Source organism: Schistocerca gregaria, chromosome 1 (assembly GCF_023897955.1).
Source record: "Schistocerca gregaria isolate iqSchGreg1 chromosome 1, iqSchGreg1.2, whole genome shotgun sequence".
NCBI classification, from domain to species: domain Eukaryota; kingdom Metazoa; phylum Arthropoda; class Insecta; order Orthoptera; family Acrididae; genus Schistocerca; species Schistocerca gregaria.
Genome location: NC_064920.1, coordinates 974,054,096 through 974,073,039, shown reverse-complemented (window position 1 = coordinate 974,073,039; position 18,944 = coordinate 974,054,096). Strand labels below are relative to the sequence as shown.

At 39.6% G+C, this 18,944-nt stretch overlaps 1 protein-coding gene across 1 annotated transcript in view; it reads right to left on the bottom strand.

The window, feature by feature from the left end:
* Positions 1-1,041: 1,041 nt before the first annotated feature.
* The window catches only part of LOC126282995 (uncharacterized), a 122,607-nt gene continuing 104,704 nt past the window's right edge, over positions 1,042-18,944 (bottom strand). Inside the window, exon 5 of the mRNA XM_049982241.1 lies at positions 1,042-1,220. Within this exon, the coding sequence (XP_049838198.1) occupies positions 1,189-1,220 (32 nt within the window). The 3' untranslated portion in view covers positions 1,042-1,188. The remainder of the gene's footprint in view (positions 1,221-18,944) is intronic.

The window sequence follows — 18,944 nt, the reverse complement described above, 5'->3', positions numbered from 1 at the left end:
TGAGCATAGATACATTAGCAGTAACCGTCGATGATGTTTTCAACTTCTCTAAACAAAGTATTGAGGCAATAAAACGATAACTTGCTTGAATTTAGAGGTAAATGTTTTCAAATTTTGTGTCGTTGCTGTTGTTCGCCTTTGGATTGTGCTGTTGAAACTCAGGACTGATTTACAGCACACTAGGATGATTCTGAGCAGTAGCTGTAGATTATACTATTTTCTGGATTATCACTTTCATTGTCAGAAAGTGACAATGGAGCAGAACTCAATTGTAACACCTGAAGTAACGCAAAAACGTTCTTACGAGAAGGAAATCAGATCATCGAAATGGATTGGTAGAGCGGAACAGTTTAACACGATGTAGTGTAAGGGAAGTGTAGTATGTATAGCTGCGGAAGATTAAATTCTGTATTTACCTGATATTGTCAGAAGAGCGATCTCTACATCGATGTAAAAATAGCTTCCAAAATATATTAGTTTTATATTATAAATTTTATATTATAAATTCACGTATCCGATGACATGAATATGGCAGTGTAACTTCGCTGAAACTAGTAATCGCGATATGTATAAACTGCAATCTGAGCTATAAAACTGCAATACTGGAAGCTTTTTTACACATATAAATTTTTTGTGTCTAGTTCTCATTTCACCATCGTTTTGGTCGTCTGTCTTTCACATGGAGAGGAGAGAATGTCACAAATGTAGGCATCCAACCATACTAAACTCAGGAAGTACTACAATATAGCAGACACTGTTAAGCATGAACGGAGGAGCTGCGACTTATTACACTACAGTATGTTTGACATCTGCGTTCAGAAGAAAATCACAGTTTACTTTGATGTCACGTTATTATTTATATATACATTCTGTACATCACTTGATCGTAAATTCAATGGGCAGTGTACTTGACCCAGTGATGAATATGTTAGTCATGTCGATTAGTTTGTACCAAGCTATTTAGGCTGAAACACAAATGGTACTTTTTGTATGTAAATGCTACTAACAAACCGATAAGAAAGGGTGAATAATCCAGGAAAGTTAAAAAATACTTATTTATTAAATACAAATGTTAATAATAGAAAATATAATGATAGTATTTGCATGAAATATGGGATAAATATATCTTATTGTCATGCTGGCAATTAGCGTAATAAATAACGATGATGGTCGGTGTCTTCATCTGCGTCAGCATTCGCCGGGCTTCAGCATCACGAAGTCTGCAACAGAAGAACGAAAGTCCACTGAGTCTCGTGCAGTTGCATCTTCTAATCGTAAAAAAAAAATGCTATCAGCTTTCGATGAGGTCCACTGGTTACGAGTGACGTAGGCCACGCCCGCGATAAGAGACCAACACTGACGCAAACAGCCTCTGTGCGCTAGCGTCAGAGCCGTCTTCACCGCTCCCCAGCACAAGTTCTATTGTATCTTTCAACAGATGACTCTTCCGGGTCATCTGCGGATCCTATACTAGGTAGAAATTTGGCTTTTGATGTCGTAAAACTAAGAAACGAGAGAATAATTTAAGATGCTTTCTGAAATTGATCGAACACTGTTGTAAGGTGTGCTTATTTATTACTTTAATAATTGTTTACTCGAACATTTTCTAACAATTTCTTCATGTTGAAATTTCAGGTTATTTTCACTTGGTATATATGTGAAGTACCAGTTAGTGCCTGTTAGGAAGAAAGGTTTCGAGGTTGCTTCGACGAAATATATTCCGAGGATACTTGAAAGACAAGGCATCAAATTAACACACACTTATTTAATAAACATCTAGTCTATCTACTGAAAGCGACGGCTAGATATTAATCTAGCAGTACCGTCACATTTTTCATAACATGTGTCACCAATTGGGGGATGGGGGTGGGAAGGGGGGTACTTTATGCCCACCATCTTCAAAAAAGCAGAATTTGTCAATTGTTGTTAATCTGACAACATACGATTTCAAGAGCTACTAATGTCTTAGTGTGGTCCAAAAAATATGTTTTAGCAACCTGCCAATAACGTGAACTACCAAAAAAGTTTTAGACATACAAACTTAGTTAATTATTGCTTATATTTACTCTTAACATACATTTTAAACAAATACTGATGTGTAAGCAGGGTCATAAAAGTGAAAGTGTTCAATATGATATGTACGACATGCATTGTGATAAGTCACATCTACTAGGAATTAAATTTTTGAATTAGTTAACAAAAGCAAAACGTGGATAATGGAATATAGTCGAATTAATGCTGAGGCAATTAGATTAGGAAATGAGACGCTTAAAGTAGTAAATGAATTTTACTATTTGGGGAGCAAAATAACTGATGATGGTCGAAGTAGAGGGATATAAAATGTAGACCGGCAATGGCAAGGAAAGTGTTTCTGAAGAAGAGAAATTTGTTAACATCGAGTACAGATTTAAGTGCCAGGAAGTCGTTTCAGAAAGTATTTGTATGGAGTGTAGCCATATATGGAAATGAAACGTGGACAATAAATAGTTTAGACAAGAAGAGAATATAAACTTTAGAAATGTGGTGCTACAGAAGAATGCTGAAGATTAGATGGGTAGGTCACATAACTAATGAGGAGGTACTGAACAGAATTGGGGAGAAGAAACATTTGTGGCACAACTAGACTAGAAGAAGGGATCGCTTGTAGTATATATTCTTAGGCATCAAGGGATCACCAATTTAGTATTGAAGGGCAGCGTGGAGGGTAAAAATCGTAGAGGGATTCCAAGAGATGAATACATAAACAGATTCAGATGGACGTAGGTTGCAGTAGGTACTTGGAGATGAAGAAGCTTGCACAGGATAGAGTAGCATGGAGAGTTGCATCAAACCTGTCTCTGGACTGAAGACCACAACAACAACAAACAACCGAAAAATTTAAAACATTTATGTAATCGGATAGATTGTTTTTCAGAACTTTGAAACATAAAATACCTGACTTGAGTACTATATTTTGAAAAGGTGGGCATAAAGTGCCACCTCCCCCTTGGTACTGCGAGGGTTAACTTAACTGGCAAATCATGTTCAAAGATTTAATTACATCTAAAGAGTTGTATGCCATTCTTCTGCATTTTCCGGATGGAAGAGCAATAATAATTCACCACCCCTTTAATTGTTACAGAATTTGCAACCAGCTAATCAACATAGTAACATTGCTGCTGCCATGCTAGTGTCACGGGAAGCGGACCATCCTTGGAACGAGTTGCAGCAAGTGCGTCAGATGACATACGAATACTGTACATTTAGGTCAACCTCGGGCCTGGGAACGGGAACCACATTACTTGGTGATGTTAAATGTAGCAATTAAAAATCTAACACCTTGTTATTATTTCCCTTTTGGCGAGCACAAGGATGTATTGACATAGATTGATTTACATATTTGTTTCTTTGACACGGAAAAAATTCGTCTCAACCCACAGACTTCTATTGTAGCAATGCCTTCTAAGCGTCTCATGAATTTATAAGGAGAATTTGGACCTTGGATCTGAATGAGATCTATATCCAGTAACAAATACTGTTGCTTATCTCAATACTGAGGACAAACGTAGTGAATAAAAACTTTTATGAGTGCGAAATTTTGTAGTTGTGACGCCTCTTCCGAATTATTTTTTATTGAATTTTAGAAGAATTCCGCGATGGTTTCTTGGAAAACCAGCCTAATTTTCCTTACCCACCGATATCCAATAGAGTTTTGAAATATGCAACAGCTTTGAAACGTCATTTAACTTCGTAGGGATGATTTAGAAACACCTGCTATTTGTAAAAAAAAGAATTCTTAAAAAATGGCTGCTGCTGCTGCTGCTGGTGGTGGTGAAATGATATGAACATATTGCGTTATTGACCAGGAGGCTCCATTTAGGGTAGTTCGGCCGCCTTGTGCAACTCTTCCTATTTGAATCCACATCGGCGACTGGCGCGTCGATAATAATGAGTTGAAACTATGTGTGAACATACATAACTGAGTAACAAGGCTAACCATATAGTTTGTGTATTTTGTTGATAAGAGAAACTTTTTGACATAATAGAGTTCACATATTCAGTTGCTAAACTCATGACTTTTCAGGGCTTTCCCTCTTGAATTTATTTATCATGCATACAGTTCTGCACGTTGAGGAATGTATCCTTTGTGATTGTTACCAGGTGAAATAGCGCAGTGTTATGCTTGATTCCGATTCGGAAAGAGAAGACTGGAAATCCCATCCCACCGGTATTTTCCCTGCGACTGTTCAATGCAGACGCCGAAATTAAAACGGGTATTTTCTGTTATGTACCTATGTGTTCTGCGAGAATATTATTTTCTATCCTCTATTTCTTATGTTTTTATGTAAATTACTTGTGTGTATTTGTTGATTTATTTATTTTTATGCTAGTATGAATTGTTTATAGACGTGTACTGTCTAAAATGTAAAATTTGTGCTATGTAAAAATTTATTATAAATTTATACATGTGCTCTGCCCGGTTAGGAATAATGCTGTCTGAGATTCTAAGCGAGGGGGAGGAGGACGAAGACAGTTGAAAGTCGACAATGAGTAATGGAAGTACGCTGGTGTACGGACAGACAATGTATTTCGATAAAAAAATTGGAGTAATGTTCGAACTGTCACTCGAAGAGAAGAATGCCAAAGGAAGTAGCTTAACTAGGACATAAAGCTAGTTGGTTTTAAATATTCGTTGGTGTGGAGACGAGAAATGCCAGGGACTATGTGGTGGCATCGTGCTATAATAATACAGCTCGGTGAACTTCACGTTGATCCATTGCGTGCGTAAAACTGGAAAGTGAAGCGAGGACAGAAGTATTTACTGGGTGAGATTTTACGAGCGAGAAGAGTAAAGCTCAAGAAATTTTGGAAATATTAATGGCGAATAGCATTTGCATTAAGTTAGAGCAGTTTAATAGTTAGTTGATGGACACTACAGAAAAACGTAGGGGTGGAAGGAGTACAAAGAAGCGATTGCAGTTAACCATTAATAATCTTCTTAGAAAAAGGGCTGACGTGTCAACGGACTGTGACTATTGAGCAAACTGTATGTGGCTGAATATAATATTACGTGAACATTCGGGCATAGCACGGACTTTGAGGGAAGTGAATTTCTAAATAACTGTGCACAACTTCAGACAGATAAATCCAAGTTGGTTTGCACTCTTTGTTACTACAGTATTGAGTTTTTCGTGAAAAATCTCATGAAATCCTACCGAAAGTTATCCCTTAGGTTATTTAAAACTCTCGTTCTAATCTGTGACGTTCAGGAACAAGATTTTGGGTGTAACGATTTTCAACGAAATTAGCGGAAAGAGCGGCATTTGTAGCACATAACGATGATCGACAATGACAAGAGAGGAACATAGATCACGCAACATCCTGCAGCAGCAGCTGGTGACGTAATTCAGGTAAGAAGCATAGACCACAGATAACATAGAGAGCGCATGTAGTCATTTTACTGAAACCAACATCTAGGTCACGTGACTCGGGGGACGAAGCCGAGCATGTCATTACACATTTATAGTACACAATTTACGACATTTTTGTTACAGACCAAATCCTGTGCTTTTTACTAGATGCAGAAGTGAAGACCTTCCCATATGCACAGACAGTTGTTTTATATCCTACAGATTAGATAAACTGATGAAAATCTCAGTTGTGTAAGTGAATGACTTTAAAATACTTGCTGTTGTATTTGCATAAGTTGAAAGATAGTTCGGATGTTAGTCCTTGGTTGTAAAGCTTCGTGAATGGCTAAGATTTTGAGATTACATATCGCTAATACCTAGCTCACTACACTAGTATAATCAACATTTTGTAATCCCATTTTGATATCATTCCGGTATATGTAATGGATTAAAGAAACTACAGAACACATACGCGCTTATTTTGCGTAAATACCTGACATTATGCACATAAATGGATTTCCTGTCTTACCAAAGCTGACTAAAGCATTTCACACATATTCTTGTGCAATCGTTAGAAAACTAATGCTGCGTTCGAAATTTTTATTTTGTCTTCCACTTCTGTGGACGCGGCGAACTACAATAATTAAGAGCGCAAAAACAAAAAGGAGTGTCTTCACTAAAGAACAGTCATTCTATCGCTCCTTAGAAGAACTGTCAATACGTTTCAACTTGACCACACGTAAAAACGATGTCCACTGCTTTATTATCAGGAATTTCGTAGGATCTACTAAATGTGTAAGAGTAGTACTACAGTTCGTTGAATTGTCAAAATCAATGCTTGATTTCAGCTACAAATGAGAGAAACTGTAACTGTCAGCTGAACTTGATATAGCGCGTAATGAATGATAGGAACTCGGCTTTCTACCCCGAGTCACGTGACTTAGATGTTGATTTCAAGTGTTAAGACGGCAGAGATGTGGACATGCGCGGTCTATGTTATAGGTGGTCTATGGTAAGAAGCATAGAGTACGTATCTCTGGAGTGAGCATTCACATGCGCAGAACAGATTTTGTGTTGTCAACCTACATTGCCGGCCTGGTCACGTGATCTCGGGACGTCGTGTGTTTGTCCGTATAGCGCCCTGTATTGTTTAGAATGTCACTACATCGCTAGTACAGACGGATTCTTTTCTTACGTGTCGTGGATTATTTATATGTGTTGCGCAGACATTTTAACAGCATCCATTTGATACCGGGAATAAACCAGCTACGTAACTTTTAAGGGCAAGTGATATTACATTCAGCTTCTTTGCGATAGGTGTCATAGTTCAGATGCACTCGATTTTTGGTAGTTTTTGGTATGATACCGCACTTTATAGTATTACAGAGCCTGAAGTACATTTTTGCAGTGATAGTCCTGCAAAACGACTTGACAGTACGTTAGTACTTTAGAAAGTGTCCGAAAAACACCGAATTTGCCACACATTAGCGATTATATCCCTGCTAATTCGTCCTTTTTTCTTGTATTTCTGTACTTATTTTCTCTTTTTTGCGACCTATAGCACAATTTTTCTTACTGGTGGCACTTTGAGGTATTTAGTTAACGCATTTTAAGTACTTGCTCCCAGTTTATTAAATAAATAGTAGACTGAGTAATCTATATACATAATTGACAAGTCACTGATAAGTGCACGGAGGATAGTATTTACTGAAACAACTAAACATTCCCTTTCCTGTTTCACTAGCAAATTTACGAGAGGAAGCGATTGTTTGTAAGGTTTTGTACGAGCCGTAATATCTATTATGTAGTCATAAAATCGTAGAAAAATAGGTCTACAGAATCAAGTCTTAATTACAATGCGCCTCGAAATTTTTAAACGTATACAGAGTCTCTTACTAAAATGAAAACTATAATTAGAGCTATATGGAATGTACCCATGAAAAGTTACCATTCATCCTTTCACATATTTTTCTTTGCATCCGTAGCAACAACAGTAATTCACCATCGCTATTATACTATCAACAAACGGTGAAATACAACAAAAACTCTTGGTATTATAAACTTCAAACGTTGCAGAAAGCACACACGCACAGCGAAGTCCTGAAATCACGTGACAATCCTGGTTTAATGTTGACAACATGCGCAGAACGCAATGCTCACTCCAGAGATATTTACTCTATGGTAAGAAGCACCGAGACTCATATCGCTGATCAAGAAAAGAGAAAACTACCGAAGGCTGCAAACAGAGTACAAATGTAGTTTTTGCTATTAGCGCTGTGTTTGATCACGACTCGAGCTGTTCGAACTGTTTGCGTACGGTTCGGGAACACTCTGGTTCTGTTCGATCATTCGATCGGCCTGCGATCTAGTGACTTTTGTTGGTTCTATCACAACGTGTCATAGTGTTTTTAATGTACTATGGGGTTTTAATTATAGAAACAACAAGGAAACACGAACTGAAAAATCCCCTAAGGAGCAGGTCGTATGTAACAATGGCATATAATAAATAAAGAAAAGGTTGCAATTATAATCCTATACAAGTATGTTACAATGGCATCTAATAAATAAATAAAAGGTTGCAATTATGATCATATACAATTCTCAAGCTTTTGCTCATCCCAGGATGTAGTGACGTCTGGCGGTAATGTCTCCAAGACGGGTCCCGCTATTCTAATTTTTTTTTCGTTTTGAATATTACAATATATTTTGTTTTCTCAGCATTTAATTTATATTAATTGTTTTGACTGTTTCATCTGAATGTTACTGTCGTGGTTTCAAACCGATTAAAATCTGGTAATGTTTTTATCCGTTATTCTGTGAACAGGGACTGAATTGCTCCTTTGCAACCTGCTTGGTAAACCATTAGCGCCTCTCGTAAACTAATTAAATATCATACTGGGTTCACTCAAGTAGTACTTTTTGGGGACAACATATTCGCGTTTTGTCGAATATCTTTACTTAAAAACCAGAATAAATGTTTATATACCCTACTGATATTGGATAAGAATTATTGTGGTAAATTTCAAACACTATATGAGTTTAGCTAGTGGTAGGATTTAATTAACGACATTTTCTCCATTGTTTTACGAAACAGTCAAGTTTTAAGCAGAGGAATAGGTTATTATACGTTTCCTTTAATTTACGTCTATGGTCACAAACTTCTTGTTAATAGATTACCGGTTTCGGTCTATAATGACCATCACCATTTTTATAAAAACAAAGTCCTAATGTACTACAGCCATAGTGGCATCGTCAAATGTTAAATGCCAAATCAGCACCAGCATCGTGAAATACATATAAATAACGTCACATGCACGAGTCATGTTATCAGTAGCACATGTCTACGAGGAAGTAGTCCCTTTTTGTCTCCCGTTAAACTTACTTCCAATATTTACAAGTTTATTGCACATCATACTCATTGTATGATGTGCATTAAACTTCTTACATAATTTATAAGGGTTGCGAAATTTTTTTTCCTCTAATTTCTGCGCGTAGCCACACCATTAGAAATGACTTTAAGTCATTATCAATTTGCAGTATTTTTAAAGTCTTTGCAACAGTCTGTCTTAATGGCTGACTTCTTTCTTCTTCTCTCATCGGCCAAAGTGGTGGCCGTCATACTCTGCGTCTTATGGAAGATTTTTCTCGAATGAGTAAAAATTTAGATGAATTTTTTACATTAATGTATCTTTCCTTCGGTATCATCCTTTAGAAACATGTTAGGGCGATGGCGTCCTCCACTGCAGTTCCACCAGCAGTACGTCGCAGATAGCGGCAGATAGGATGGCGTATTCTACTTCTGGAACAGCCTGCTTGGACATCCACTGCCTGACTGTGTTTTGGGGTCAGCAAAATTGTCAACATATTCCACCGTCGCACAGATGTAGCTCGGTATAACTGTCATAAACTCATCTTATGTTAAAATTAGATTGGCTGGATTATCTAGCCCTAGTATTCAAACATTTATGGGGATGTTAAATGCGTGTCACCCATATAAAACGGATATGTTGCCCATGTTCTTAAGTACAATAAAATATAGTAACTCAGAGCACATATTATTAGTTGATTTAGTGACAGATCGTGCTCTCAGCTTCCGAGCACTCCCGGGCCAGACACTTGGGTGTGGGGAACCCTAGCTCGGTTAGGGCCGTCTCTCTATCTAATCCTCCACATTGTTGGCACTACACATATGCACGAAGACCAAGCTATCTTAAACACATTAGTGGAGTTTCCTGCTCTATTCCACAAGACATAGACCTACAAGTTGGTCGGGTTACGCTATCCACAATGTTAGCAACTACGTACGTAATAAATCAGTTTTTTACATCATGCTAACAACGATTCGTAGATTCTCCTATTCCACTGTAGAACTGTCCCACAATACGTTTGGCTTCGTAATTTCCGACCAGTGGTTTCTTTACGTCAAATCAATAAAACTGTCCTCCTGCTTTACCCTGAAAATATGTATCGTCATCACGAAAACATCCTGTGCGTCAGCGTGATAACTTGCCCTTTCCTTAGTGCAGCGCTTCAAATCCACGACTTGCTATCCAAGATTTGTTTTTCATGGTTTCTATAAACCGATCAAGATAAACGACAGGATCGTCCCTTTGAAACGGACGCTGTCGATCTTCTTCTATCCATTGCCAATCCAAGCCTATTCCGCGTTTATAATGACATCGTCATTGGTGGGACTTTAAACTCTAATCTTCCTCGTATTAAATATTGTCGGCATTTATTGAGTTAATGTTCTATAAAAATCCTAGCCTTCGACAATGTTCACCATCGCCTTTGTAGAGAGAACAACTGACAATCAAAGAAGTAATGGAATCACACAGACGTAAATGAAACTTTAGCGTTCAGTGCGACAACAGATAAATTGGGCCACTAACGATACGTCCTTCACATTGATTTTGTTCTCTTCTTATTGTGTAATATAGGATACACTTCTAAGCAGTTTCTGGGTATCAAGTGCCCGCTTCCACGCATTACTGAAGTTCGTATCTCTATTAAAGTCTGACACACGTTCTAGGTTCCACAGCGTCTCTGATGATTCAGCAGCCGTAATTTGAATCGTCGGCTAGAATCCGAGTCCCCTCAAGCAAAATCTTGTGCTTATTCGTGAGGGTTTGTTTGATAACAGATCATTGTACAATATCGGACATTGAAATTGCAACACTGGGGAGAATTACGTAACTTGCATGTACAGTATAATACGAAAAATACTTGGTTAACTAGGTGGTTTACTCTACAGAGCTACCACATATGATCAACAGTTGCTCTCACATGGCTGCGTATAGAATGAAAGTTAGTTTGGATGACACAAAACGATACGTATTATGTAAACTGAAGGTGGAAGGGGGATTAAGGAAAGGGAAGGGAAGGAAAGGTAAGGAACTATTGATGTCAGCTGCAGCGGAATCAGCGGCGACGAGTGAAAGTGTGTGCCGAACCGGGATCGGAAGCCGGGACCTGCTGCTCAGTAGACGGTTGCGCTAACCCTTCACTGGTATCGTGGGTCTCTGAGTCGGCTGTCGAACATTCTGGAAGACATCTCCTCCTTTTCCGGAGTCTTTTCGCCTCTTCCCTCAGTGTACCTCTCTGTTGTAGTGCAGGCTTCTAGTTGTGAGGGTGGGATGCCGATACACAGTCATGTCTCCCTTACGTCTAGCAGATGTATGATACCTATTACGTTGTTATTATTCAGCTGACTTGTTTCTGATTATTCCGTGTTTATTGCGATAACTCTGGTATAATACGGAATGATTATTACTAGCATTATCTCGTAATTAATTTGCAGAATATCGAACCTCTACAAGGACGATCTCACCTTTCAAAACTTTCTGAACATAGTGGTTATTCAGAACCATTTTTACGAGTAAATGAACTTAACTTCGAAAATCATTCGGAAGAAATGATGAATGAAGTTTTGGACGACAGTGACATTGAGCCGGATTAAGAGATAGGAATTCAAAACAGGAAGTGGATGATGGTGATGATTGTACAACGGAGGGCGTACAAACAGATGAAGATGATCTGAGTAAGAAATAGTCATATCGCTGTGATTCATGTTTTTATGGTAGAGGAAACTGCGCTTGAAATGGAGAGAAGCACAACCAGCAACTAATGTCATAACAACACAACATAACATAGTGTAGCAGGTTTCTGATCTGCGACTTAGGAGTAATGCCTGCTGTCTTGTTCTTTGAATAAGTATGGGGTTTCCTTTTTACTCTTCACATTTCAGATGAGAATCTACAGTGATAATAAAACGCCGGCCGCGGTGGTCTCGCGGTTCTAGACGCGCAGTCCGGAACCGTGCGACTGCTACGGTCGCAGGTTCGAATCCCGCCTCGGGCATGGATATGTGTGATGTCCTTAGGTTAGTTAGGTTTAAGTAGTTCTGAGTTCTAGGGGACTAATGACCACAGCAGTTGAGTCCCATAGTGCTTAGAGCCATTTGAACCATTTTGATAATAAAACAAAATTGTTTAAGTAAAAGTAGTCTCAGAAGAACACATATTTTGCTCATGATATTGACGTTCTTGAATTGGAAGCTTTTATAAGCTTGCTGTTGGTATTCACAGGACCCTCCAAATCTGGAAGCGAATCTCAGTGCATGCAATTGGACGTATTATTTTTCATAGTATTATAAGAAGAAGTTTTTGTTCTTCTACTCGAGAACCCGGGTGACAGCGCAGCGAGGAGAAGAGTAGGTGCAACTGTCGCAGTATCAGACAGTTTTAACAGATTTATTGCGAACTGTCTGTAGTGTTATTCTCCAGGCTGTACTATTTCTATTGATGAAACGCTTGTGCCTTTCTGTGATGTAGATTTCGGGCGAATCAGTTATATGAATGCGTGGTGTATGTTATTTTGGACAGGCCCGAATAACAGACATCCCGAATTCATAAAACAGAAGGAACCGTCGTTCCATAGTGCTTCAACTCTAAGCCAGAGGTCATCAGTCGTAGGAGCTCGCGAGTCATGACGTGCCAGCCTTTACACGACACCTGATCTGTTGATTTCAGTGGGTGAGAGATCTGGGGATCGCGCTAACCCTAGTAACAGGACTCCTTGCCGATGTTTTTTTAGTAGAGCAGAGCGACCTGCTGTCTTTTGTTATCTTGTTAAAAACGCTACGGAGGCTTGACCCCAGCTGTCAGAATTACTGACTAAGAACACCAGAGGTCCTGTTGTTGTGTAATGTCTGGCAACTTCGTTGTCGTAGTAATGTCCACACATTGATAAGTATATATTGTACAAAGAACACTGAGAGTTTCGAGAAGACAGCATGGTGCCATTCTTACGTTCAGTATTGTCGTTGGGTGCACCACTGGCGACGCTACTCTGTGCTATCCCGTCAAGAAAAGACGTAACAGTGGTTCTCGCACTGGCAGAACACTTGTCTTTCTGAAACCAAGCCCATTTCCTGACTCTAGGTAAATGGCTGACTGTTTAATGAAAGTCTGCATATTGGAAAGTATGACTCGTCAACCAACGATCCCATATCCGCACGAAAGTCGTGGGATTCCGACCAACGCGAGGAGCAGTATTGCCAAACGGTAAACTGCACTTTCGACGGACCACGATCCTGCCACTTTCTTCTCGCAGACAGCTGACATTCCAATGCGATTTCTTTATGAGAAACCTACTGTATAATCTTTCTGTACAAAAAAAGACTGTAGTTAACTTTACTCCTACCTATTTTGTGTAGTTGCTATGAAATTCTAATAATTTGTATATCGAAGTTTGCCAGTTTTACGTCCATAGAATTCGGTGGTCGATGTGTCTCTGATATTCGTTACAGTGCTCGAAAATGCCCTAATAACTCATCATTCCCTTCTCGTCATAGTTAGTCAGCTACATGTTCTATGGATCGTTTTGCACGATAGATCGTAATGGTGTGGAACGAGACATTTTACATTCACATCGTAATTAATTTGTATTCACAGATACATTCTGAACATTTGTGAGCGTTTTTTTTATTACAAAAAGGAAAAAGAATACAGTCGTGAGTTAGTAATTCCTACCCACCAACTTTTACACATTATAGTAATAGAAATACTTCTACGGAGTGGAAGGAGTTGTCAAGGAGAAACTTTCTCAGTTCATTATCGGATTTTACTTTTCTGTCTGTCAGACATTTTATATAACTGGGTAAGTGATCAAAAATTTTGTTGCACCCCTTGTGTTCTAAACACAACCTTAATGGGGAGAAATGAATATCATTTTCCTTTCTGATACTGTACTGGATTTTTTACAAGAAACTTCATGAGGGAATAAATATACTGCGAAGCAGTAGTTAGAATGCCCAAATCCTTAAACAGATGTTTACAAGATGATCGTGGGTGAACACCACATTTTTTTTTTTTTCAGCACATGTTTGTCCAATGAAGACTTTCTTCCTTAAAGATGAGTTATACCCAGAACAGTATTCCATATGACATTTTTGAATGAAATTATGCAAAATGTGTCAGCTTACTGATTTGTCTCTCCCCAAGATTTCCAATGATTTTAACTGCAAATGTGGATGAAATAAGATGTTTTAGGAGTTCCAAAATGTGATATTTCCAATTTAAATTCTCATCAATAAGGACGCCTAAGAATATTGAAGTTTCTACCGAATTTATTATTTCCTTACCATGTGTTGCACTTCTCATTGGTGTAGTACCTGTAGTTGTACAGAATTGAATAATTTGGGCCTTTTTAAAATTGAGGGTGAGACCACTCGCGGAACACCAGTCAATGATGCTTTCAAGAACTTTGTTTACCATTTCTTCTGTTTCTGTATGTATGCTCGGATTGATTACAATATTAGTGTCATCTGCAAAAAGAACTAATTCTGGTTGTTGTATACTAGATGTAAGATAATCGGACAAAAATGTTGAAGGAGTACAGTGAGTATTAAAAAGAATCATCCGATTAAAAGAAATCATAACTATCATGTTATTCGCGATATGTGCTTGAACAACGTACTGTTGGAAAGAGCAAACTCTCGAGTTTTACATGGTTCCCGCTAGCTAGCAGCAATGAGCGCCCGCTTCAGTCTAGCAAAAATTGTTTCGGGAAGACAGAAAGCGTTTTGTATGCTACATTTTGCGCAGTGCGGATGAGTAATAACTGTTCAGCGTGACTTTTATAATAGGTATGTATGGTTCCTCCTACAGCACAGAGCATTGGATGACGGCATGAACAATTCCAAGAAACAGGTTGTTTGTGTAAAGGAAAACCCCCCAAGTGTCTTAGACAGGGTCCGCAAAAATCAATTCGCCGTGCAGCTCGACAGCTCAACATGCCCTCGGTGTCAGTCTGGCGTGTGTTGCGTCGACGTTTACACGTGAAACCATACAACATTAACCTACTGCAAGCTCTTCGCGAAGGTGACAAACAAGAACGTGTGGAGTTCTGCAATTTCGTTGTTGGCAAGGTGGCGGATGGCAGTTTTCTTCCACACTTCGTGTTTAGTGACGAGGCAACATTCCTTTTAAATGAGAAGCTGAGCCGTCGTAATGCGAGAGTATGGGGTACGGAACAACCACATGAAGTTTTACTACATGAGAAGGACTCCAAAATTTAATGTGTTTTGTATTGTTTCACGGGAAAAGGTTTATGGCTCATTTTCCTTTGCCGAGAACACTCTTAAAGGAAGCATATACCTCGATCTGCTTGAGAACTTTCTTCTCCTACAGCTAGATACTAATTCCAACGACTTCATTTACCAAAAGAGTGCGGCACCGCCACATTGGCACCTGGAAGTGCTGGGATCTTTAAATCAAACGATGGAGCAGTCGCACTGGACCAAATGATTCAGCCTCACATTACAGGCCTCCAGGGTCACCACACCTCACTGTATGTGCTTACCTCTTGTGGAGGCTTATAAAAGATTCTGTTTATGTGCCTCTGTTACCAACAACTATGAATGAACTGAGACATCGCATAACAGCAGCTGTGGAAGCTGTAACTCAAGATATGCTCGCTGCAGTGAGGAGACAATTTGAGTACCCCATTGGCATATGCAGTGGATCTCGAGGGAGCATATTGAACACCTATGAAAAGTTATAAAGAAACTTTTTGAGTTTCCCGATAATCAGAATCAAAATTCATTATATACGAGGGGCATTTGAGAAGTCCGTGCAAAGCCTGAGAGATGGCACCACCGGTGTGGATCGAGGTCATGTTTAGATAGTAGCACCTTTGGAAAAAACGCACACCAAGGAGACGAACACCTCAGGAGACTAAAGAGAAGCTTGATATACATTACAGTGACTCTGCACCTTCGATTAGAACAGTTAATAAGTGGTTCCAAAATTTTTGAGTCAGCCGGAGTAGCCGAGCGGTTCTAGGTGCTACAATCTGGAACCGCGCGACCGTTATGGTCGCAGGTTCGAATCCTGACTGGGGCATAGATGTGTGTGATGTCCTTAGATTAGTTACGTTTAAGTAGTTCTAAGTTCTAGGGACTGATGACCTCAGAGGTTAAGTCCCATAGTGGTCAGAGCCATTTTTTGAAAATTTTCGATGTGGCCATATGAGCACAAGTGATGCTGAACGTTCTTGATATGGGGATGGGTGACAGAAGAGTTAAGGGGCATGAGATTGTTAGTGCTGCATGCATCTCGAATGAACGGGTACATAATATTTTGCATAAACATTTGGACATGAGAAACCAGTCCGCAAGATGGGTTCCGCGATTGCTCACTCTTGACCAAAAACGGAATCGTGTGAAGTGTTGCAAAGTTGGTTTGCAGCTGTTCAGGAAGAATCCACAGGAATTTAAGCTCCGTATCGTCACTGTGGATGAAACATGGACACATTACTATACTCCTGAAACCAAACAACAATCTAAACAACAGGTTACCAAGGAAGAAACTGCACCGAAAAAGGCCAAGATCATTTCTTTGGCCGGAAAGGTTATGGCAACTGTCTTTTGGGATTCGCAAAGGATAATCCTCATAGACTGTCTGGAAAAAGGTAAAAGTATTACAGGTGCATAATATTCATCGTGTATGGACCGTTTGAAAACCCAGCTGCAAGAAAAACGCCGACTACTGGACCGCAAAAAAGTCCTTTTCCATCACGACAGTGCACCAGCACACACCTCAGCTGTTGTGGTCGCAAAATTAATGGAAATAGGATTCCAGCTCGTTTCACATCCCCCCCTATTCCCAAACGTGGCTCCTTTGGACTACTTATTTGTTCCCCAATTTGAAGAAATGTCTGGTGGGGCAAAGATATTATACACACGAGGGGGTGACTGCAGCAACTAATAGCTATTTTGCAGTCTTGGACCATTCCTATTATTCGGAAGGGTTCAACAGATTAGAACAGCGTTGGACGAAGTATATAAGTATGTGTTCAAACATCGTGAATTACGTCGAAGAAAACGGTCTATTGACACACAGTCGACATGGATTTAGAAAACATCGTTCCTGTGAAACACAACTAGCTTTTTATTCACATGAAGTGTTGAGTGCTATTGACAAGGGATTTCAGATCGATTCCGTATTTCTGGATTTCCGGAAGGCTTTTGGCATCTGCACCACACAAGCGGCTCGTAGTGAAACTGCGTGCTTATGGAATATCGTCTCAGTTATGTGACTGGATATGTGATTTCCTGCCAGAGAGGTCACAGTTCGTAGTAACTGACGGAAAGTGATCGAGTAAAACAGAGATTTCTGGCGTTCCCCAAGGTAGTGTTATATGCCCTTTGCTGTTCCTTATGTATATTAACGATTTTGGAGACAATCGGAGCAGCAGTCTTCGGTTGTTTGCAGATGACGCTGTCGTCTATCGACTAATAAAGTCATCGGAAGACCAAAACAAACTGCAAAACGATTTAGATGGAATATCGGAATGGTGCGAAAAGTGGCAGCTGACCCTAAATAACGAAAAGTGTGAGATCATTCACATGAGTGCCAAAGGAACTCGTTAAACTTCGGTTACACGATAAAGCAGTCTAATCTAAAAGCTGTAAATTTAACTAAATACCTAGGTATTACAATTAAGAACAACTTAAATTGGAAGGAACACATAGAAAATGTTGTGGGGAAGGCTAACCAAAGACTGCGTTTTATTGGCAGGACACTTAGAAAAAGTAACAGGCCTACTAAGGAGACTGCCTACACTACGCTTGTCCGTCCTCTTTTAGAGTACTGCTGCGCAGTGTGGGATCCTTACCAGATAAGACTGACGGAGTACATCGAAAAAAGTTCAAAGAAGGGCACCACGTTTAGTATTATCGCGAAATATGGGAGAGAGTGTCACAGAAATGATACAGGATTTGGGCTGGACATCATTAAAAGAATGGCGTTTTTCGTTGCGACGGAATCTTCTCACGAAATTCCAATCACCAACTTTCTCCTCCGAATGCGAAAATATTTTGTTGGCACCGACCTGTATAGAGAGGAACGATCACCAAGATAAAATAAGGGCAGTCAGAGCTCGTACGGAAACATATAGGTGCTTATTCTATTCGCGCGCTATACGAGATTGGAATAATAGAGAATTGTGAAGGTGGTTCCATGAAAGCTATGCGAGGCACTTAAATGTGATTTGCAGGGTATCCATGTAGATGTAGATGTCAAACGAGACTATGTAGAAAAATAAAAAAGGTTTACCCCCAAACACGTAAAACATGTCACCACCGGCACAGTACACAAGGCAATTATGAGAATCTCTTCCGAGGCAGTAGGAAATGATGGAGTCAGCATTGGCATGATTAAGAACGTCGTAGACACTATTATTCCAGTTATCACAGACATCTTCAACCTGTCTCTTGTCAGTAGTACATATCCTACTGAGTGGAAGCAAAGTTTAATTAAGCCTATACCCAAGACTGACAACCCTAAGTCGCCAGGTGACTACAGGCCGATCAGCATACTACCTGCAATTTCTAAAGCCCTAGCGTACATCGTCCATGAACAACTGACGGATTACCTCAAAACTCATAACATCCATGACGAATATCAGTCAGGCTTTCGAAAGCACCATAGTACAGCAACCGCATTAATCAAAGTAACTGATGACATTAAACGTGCTATGGACAGACGTGAAGCTACTATCCTAACACTGCTTGACTTTAGCAAGGCTTTTGACACAGTTGACTTCGATATATTACTAATTAAAATGAAACAGCTGAATTTCTCAAACAGCGCAATACACTGGTTCGACAGCTACCTCAAAAACAGAAGTCAACAAGTCATTTGTGGGTCGGAAAAGTCATCATGGAAAAGCGTGCGCTCTGGAGTTCCCCAAGGCTCCGTCCTTGGTCCACTACTCTTCTCACTGTACATTAATGATATTTCTTCAGTGATTCACTCCTGCAACTACCATCTTTATGCCGACGACATCCAACTGTACATAAGTGCAAGCCCCAAAAACATTGCTGGCGCAGTAGCGAGTATGAACGCAGATCTTTGCTCTGTTTCTCGATGGGCACAGAACCTAGGTCTGAAACTAAACCCCAAGAAATCCCAGGTCATACTTATATCTCATCCAAAGTTAATCAGCCAGTACTTTCGCGAAACAGTCCCTAAAATACTCCTCAATGGT